The following is a 6,042-nucleotide window of genomic DNA, read 5'->3' on the forward strand; positions in this document are numbered from 1 at the left end:
CATTGGGCGTAAGTCGATAATCATCAAGACCAACATTCCATCTATACTAATTCTCTCAAAGACTTTGAGTTCACCTTCCACCCCAACTAATCTCCCGACTCGTTAATCGTCTTAACGTATGGATGGCCCGTATTATTCGTGCGAAATTGACGGGAACACATATTTTATCGTCTCTTTTACAAGTACAAAATATTAAGGAAAATGAGGGTAAATGATTAACGGAGACCAGGAAACAAACTTTTTCTCCGATGAAAATTATCAAAATAGAGTGGAAAATGAATGGATTTAGCCTGAAACAATAGATTGTACTTTGATGTAAATGAAATGATGGATTAATCCACCGGTTTTTGGACAATATCCTTCGTTGGAATTTTCGATTTTGCAAATTTCTTTAATCGTCTGTCCTCTCAAGTCGTTCGAGTAGGGAAGGTTGGGGTAAAACGGACACTTTTGACTTTTTTAAAAATGTTAATGAGGGGTTGAAATGTTGATGAAATTTAATAATTTTGTTTCAATGCAAAGAACGATTCTTTCCCTTTGTGACGAGCCTAAACTGAGCTCAATTGATAAATTTGTTTCTGAGTTATAAATGATTTTAAAATAGTCTTAAGTGTCCATTTTACCGCACCCTCCCCTACATATCATTTTCGCGGCAAAACATAACTTACTCGTCAAAGCAAAGCCTATGTGCGCACGCGCGTTGCCTGGTGATGCTATTGGACTCGCTAAATAAGAAAACGCCACCTAGGCGCACGGGCACTCGCACACACAACGCAATCAAATTTTAGACACTTTTGTCGTCAGCCTGGTGCAATTGGTCGGCTGACGATTATATCGCACTCTAGTTGACCGATATTCATTGGCACGTTTTTGGAACAAAATACAGTGTCTAGTAATAGATTGATTAATTGATTAACTAAGCGTAAAATTGGAGAGAAAATGAGTACAACAAGTGAAAAAAACACCTCAGCAGCAGAGAACCAAGAAAAATTGGACGCGAAATGTTCAAAACGGCGACATGCAAGTGAAAGTTATATGGAGGTGAGGATTGAGGTTATTTTTCTTTTTATTATTACTGACCCTTGATGTAATTGTATTTTCTCATAAATTTGTTAGGTTGATGCTGTGAATGGGATTGAGGGTAAAGTCAAAAGAAAACCTGCCTTTAAACGTTCGAAAAATGTTCAAGGAGGAGAGCAGAGAAAGGTTAGTGAATAGAAAAAGTTGTGGCAAGGATAGAAAAAACTTGAATTAAAAAAGTAATCTCCCCCCCTCTTTCTATTAATTTAGATAGCTGTTCCAGCTCACAGATATACTCCTCTAAAAGAAAACTGGACAAAGATCTTCACACCAGTTGTTGAACATCTCCAACTGCAAATACGTTTCAATCTGAAAACTAGAAACGTAGAACTTCGTACAGCCCCGGAAACTCCAGACATATCAAATCTACAGAAAGGGGCTGATTTCGTGAAAGCTTTTGTTATAGGCTTCGAAGTCGAAGATGCAATGGCCCTTTTACGTTTGGACGACTTATTTGTAGAAACTTTCCAAGTGCAGGACGTGAAACCATTGAAGGGAGATCACTTGTCAAGAGCAATAGGACGATTAGCGGGTAAAGGTGGAAGAACTAAATTTACTATTGAAAATGTAACAAAAACGCGGATTGTATTGGCGGACACAAAAATTCATATCCTAGGCTCATTTCAGAACATTCAATTGGCAAGAAGAGCCATTTGTAGTTTGATTCTAGGAAGTCCTCCATCAAAAGTTTACGGACAACTGAGAAATGTTGCCTCGCGTGTTAGTGAAAAATTCTAACTTAATTTCTTGTTAAGCCTATTAATAATGATAATAATAATAAAAAATAATTAATAACATTCATAATTTCTAGTATGATTTATTTAATTAGATTTATAAAAGAATTTTATACTTGTATTTACGCGGTACTTTGTTAATAACCAGCCGTCCATCGTAACTGAGTGATGCAAAAGTCCAGGGATCAGCTGATGACCATTCAACAGCATATACACTGTCCTCATGTTCTTCGTATTTACCAATCACTCCATCGTCCATTATTTTTTTATCATTCATTGAATTTTCTATTGAGATGGTTTCACCATATGGCTCTGACGATACTGAAGGAATGCTGGAAAGAATGACTCGGGAATCACTGCTTGATGTTAACACAAGTTGATCATGAAAACGATTAATTCGAATTTTCCAGACCCAATGAGAGTGCTCCATTCGGCATGCTAATGGTGCACTAGGAGATCTTATGTCCCAAAATTTCATATATCCATCATCTCCGCAAGTTGCTAATATGTATTGTTTATTTATATTGAAATCCAGATCTCTAGAGAAGAGAGAGTGATTTAATAATCGTCATTAGTTATTGATTTATTTGACAAATACCATTTGTGTTTGAGGGGGGAGAGAGGGGGCATACCTTATTATTTGAGAATGAGCTGAAAGAATTGTCCAAGCTTCCTCTGATGGACTTCTTAAATCCCATCCCCTAATATTATTATCATTGAGTGTGACAAATTGATTGCAGCCATTGTGAGGATTCCATTTACCCGTTGTGAATCGAGGCTGTCCTTTACTTGTCAATGTACCTACTGTCGAAACCTGAAAATATATCAACAAATAAAATAAAATTATTGTTATTAAAGAATAACGGTATATTTAATAATTAATACCTGAGGAATGGCTTCATCAAAAGTCAAAAGAACAAATTTGTTATCAACCACTGCCACTGCTTTTGCACCATCTATTGGATGATAAATAATTGTCTTCAAATCATTTCCATATGGAGTTGTATCGATATCCGCTAGTTTTTGTAAATTATTTTCAGCATGATTTAGAATGGTTGCGTCCTCTTGGTTGAGATCTGGAAGTCTCCACAAGGCACCTTTCATTACACACATACCCTCCTCTGAAATTCAGTATCGTAAGTCTAGAAATTAATCTTTCAAATTCAACAGCTTTCTCCCATTTATTACCATTTAAAGTATTGTATGAGGTAATTAATTTATCCGGATCTGTTGTTGATGCTTCCAGAGACCATATTTCTCCAACTGTATGATGATAAACTTGGGTTCTTAGTGTATTAGTTTCATCGTTCAATTCCACCAAGTGTACTTGATTATTTGCCAACTTTAACGATTGAGTTCCAACGAGAAACCTGACTATATCAGTTTCGGCACTCTGCGCTGATAAAGCACGTGCCTGAAAAAAGTATGTAATTTACTATATTTGTAATTTGTAATCCAGCAAGGACAATTAAAATGGCAACAAATCAACAAATCACCTGAAACTCCAAGCCATAGATTACAGGGTTGTTGTTGTTGTTATCCATTGTGGAGATGGAGATGAGCAATCTGTATAACCTCCAATCACTGCTGGTGCTGTTGAGAAATGCAAAACAATACTTTATATTGAGCAATCTTGAATTCTCAATTTTATTAAAATATCTAATTTGTTCTGCACAATGTGCTGCAACCTTGAGGTGAATCAAGTGAAACATTTGTCTTTGCGCTCCTCTTTTTCTCAGTCTTTTTGGAGTGTGTGCGCACTGCGCATGCAGCATTGCATTGTATACATTTCGTAAAGCCACCGAGTGAATATATCGTAGACGTCAAGCACACCACCGATCACCGGTACGCATATGGAACCAACCCAGAACGACCTACAGAGCGACAGTGACTTGACAGTGTGCGGCGTGTGAAGGGGAATAAGGGGAAAACGGTGGTGGGGGACAGCTAGCCAGTTAGCCAGCCAGAGCCAGCCGTGGGGTCACCAAATATAATAATAATACTCTATATATATACATATATATATAAATTATACTTGTACCAAATTGAACCACAGTCTCGCGCTCTATAGTCGGACGCAAGTGGCAGAAATTCTCGTGATAAACTCCTACTCTAATGGAAATCTTTAAACAGTGTGTGCTTCTGCATAAAAAAATTTCACTGGTCCTTTCCTACTGATGGAGATGTTATTATGGTCACGTTTGGATGACTTTTCAACATCATCATATATATCGTATACTCTTCTTATATATCTTTGTGTTTTTGTTTAATTGAATCGTGAAATTTCGTGAAGCTTGAGTGAAATTATCAAATGGGATGAAAACGTTATGCCGTGCAAGTGTATACACCGCTGTCCACTTGTGTTTTGTTAATCGAACAGTGTGAGTATATATATACCTACCACTACCGCCCATTAATTAATTAAACTCTGTGTACTGTTATTCCAATGAGATGCATACTTATCATCTCGTGAACATAATATATATTTTTCCTTCAGTCAAATATATGTTATGCACTATATGTAACAATTCCTTAAGGGACGACCGCAATTTTGTTTCGATATAAAAATGCTTTTTGCCAGGTAGTTTTCAGATTAATGCTTCAATTATTACAAAATAAATGATTCAAGGTCATTTTCTCCTTCATCCCATCTTATGCGACAGGATGTTTTGCGCGCATCATCATCGTATATAAGAAAGTTCCTTTTCCTTTAAAAACCTTGTGATGGAAGTGAACATCATTAGTATCTTATTGAATTGCATTGATGGTAGGGAATGATCGAGTGAAATCAATCAATGATTCAGATTCGTTGGTGAATTATTACTGGTCTCTCTGTGTGGAATTCACCAAACGATTAAGTTTAGTGAAAACTTGGAGCTTCTCCTTTTGTGATGAGTATATATGTATATATTGAAAATAATCCAGGAATACCCAAAGCATTGAGGAATTACTCGTGTGTGTACCTCAATTTTATGGTTGGTATGCCACCGGCGGTCAATAAACATGTCTAGAAATATCGTCGAGTACTAGTACAAGTTTTTCACCAACCAAAAACGATATGTATTATATTATTTTTTCCATTTCAACTATAGGGGAGAGTGGGGTAAAACGGCCCCTTTTGATTTTTTCCCCGTTTAAAATGCGCCTAGACTGATCTCAATTAATGAATTTGTTTCTGAGTTCTGAGTATCACAAAAAAAGTCAAAAGGGACCGTTTTACCCCACTCTCTCTTACTATATGAAATTCAGTGTCAAAATAATCACTCAATGAATATGATGTAGCTCAAGTGAATGTAAATCGCACAACCGGCATATGGAGGAGTATTTTTTATATATGTAATAAATACTCATTGTTACCAAATAGGATTCAGTCAAATGGGGAAAATTCAACTCCAACTGTTAGTTGAAAAAACAGACAGTATGAGCCAAAACAGTCGTTTGTGCCATTTACCGGAAATTCCGTCGGCTCTTCGTCACGCTTATATAGCTAACTATTTGAAATAGACAATAGAATTTCCGTGTCACTTCAATATACTTTCAAGTATTTGAGAGAGTTATGTGCAAGGTGAATTAAATATTAATTGATACGCGTCATCAGTCGCTGTGTAAAAACGCTTCTAGTCCATTACTTTAATATGTATATCATCTTTTATACATGATGATGTTCAACATAGACCCAATGTGTACAAGACATAATCATGTTAATTATTCATAATTACTCGATCACATGACAACAGATTGCAATTAATTCAAATTGGGCATTTATTTTTTATTTATACACGGAGAAAAATTTTCTTAATTATTTTTCCAACCCAAATATCGGGCAATATAATTGGCCCATTGGACATCACGTGGTACAAGCTACAGGGTTTTCAACTGATAATTTTTTGATAATTTTCTCTGGTAGTTGCTATATAAAAAACAAAACATCATGCAGTCGAATTAACCCCTCGTCAAACTGACAGATTGAATTCAATTGTGTCGTTGTGTTAATTATACAATTTTCGTTTCTCAATTGTGAGTTTCGTCTCATGGTCCAATTATATTGCCCGACATTTGGATTGGAAAAATAATCCCCCGAATACCACACGAGCTTCAAAATTAATCGGGCATTTTCCTCAAGGTTCCTTGCATAGTATCAAGGAACTACGACTTGACGACTTCGGTTGTATGCAAACGAACCTATCGGAAAATACCCGATAATTTTGAAGTTCTTGTGGTATTACAA

At 36.2% G+C, this 6,042-nt stretch overlaps 3 protein-coding genes across 3 annotated transcripts in view; 2 read left to right on the forward strand and 1 right to left on the reverse strand.

Annotated features, from left to right (window-relative positions):
* The first annotated feature begins 805 nt into the window (after nt 1-805).
* On the forward strand, nt 806-1,884 carry LOC107045045 (RNA-binding protein pno1). The gene is made up of 3 exons (XM_015267160.1): nt 806-1,041; nt 1,117-1,206; nt 1,291-1,884. Exons 1-3 carry the CDS (start codon nt 940-942, stop codon nt 1,816-1,818), a joined length of 720 nt encoding a protein of 239 aa, XP_015122646.1. The 5' UTR covers nt 806-939; the 3' UTR covers nt 1,819-1,884.
* LOC107045022 (EARP-interacting protein homolog) lies at nt 1,882-3,805 on the reverse strand. Its single transcript, XM_015267116.2, has 6 exons — nt 3,503-3,805; nt 3,311-3,407; nt 3,003-3,228; nt 2,700-2,935; nt 2,447-2,628; nt 1,882-2,353 (listed from the first exon to the last, which is right to left on the reverse strand). Exons 2-6 carry the CDS (start codon nt 3,356-3,358, stop codon nt 1,912-1,914), a joined length of 1,134 nt encoding a protein of 377 aa, XP_015122602.1. The 5' UTR covers nt 3,359-3,407; nt 3,503-3,805; the 3' UTR covers nt 1,882-1,911.
* LOC107045013 (putative uncharacterized protein DDB_G0277255) overlaps nt 3,654-6,042 on the forward strand; it is an 8,048-nt gene continuing 5,659 nt past the window's right edge. Inside the window, exon 1 of the mRNA XM_015267105.2 lies at nt 3,654-4,195. The gene's annotated coding sequence lies outside the window, so the exon portion shown is untranslated. The remainder of the gene's footprint in view (nt 4,196-6,042) is intronic.

Source organism: Diachasma alloeum, unplaced genomic scaffold, assembly GCF_001412515.2.
Source record: "Diachasma alloeum isolate Michigan unplaced genomic scaffold, Dall2.0 Dall_scaffold_00180, whole genome shotgun sequence".
In the NCBI taxonomy this organism is placed as follows: Eukaryota; Metazoa; Arthropoda; class Insecta; order Hymenoptera; family Braconidae; genus Diachasma; species Diachasma alloeum.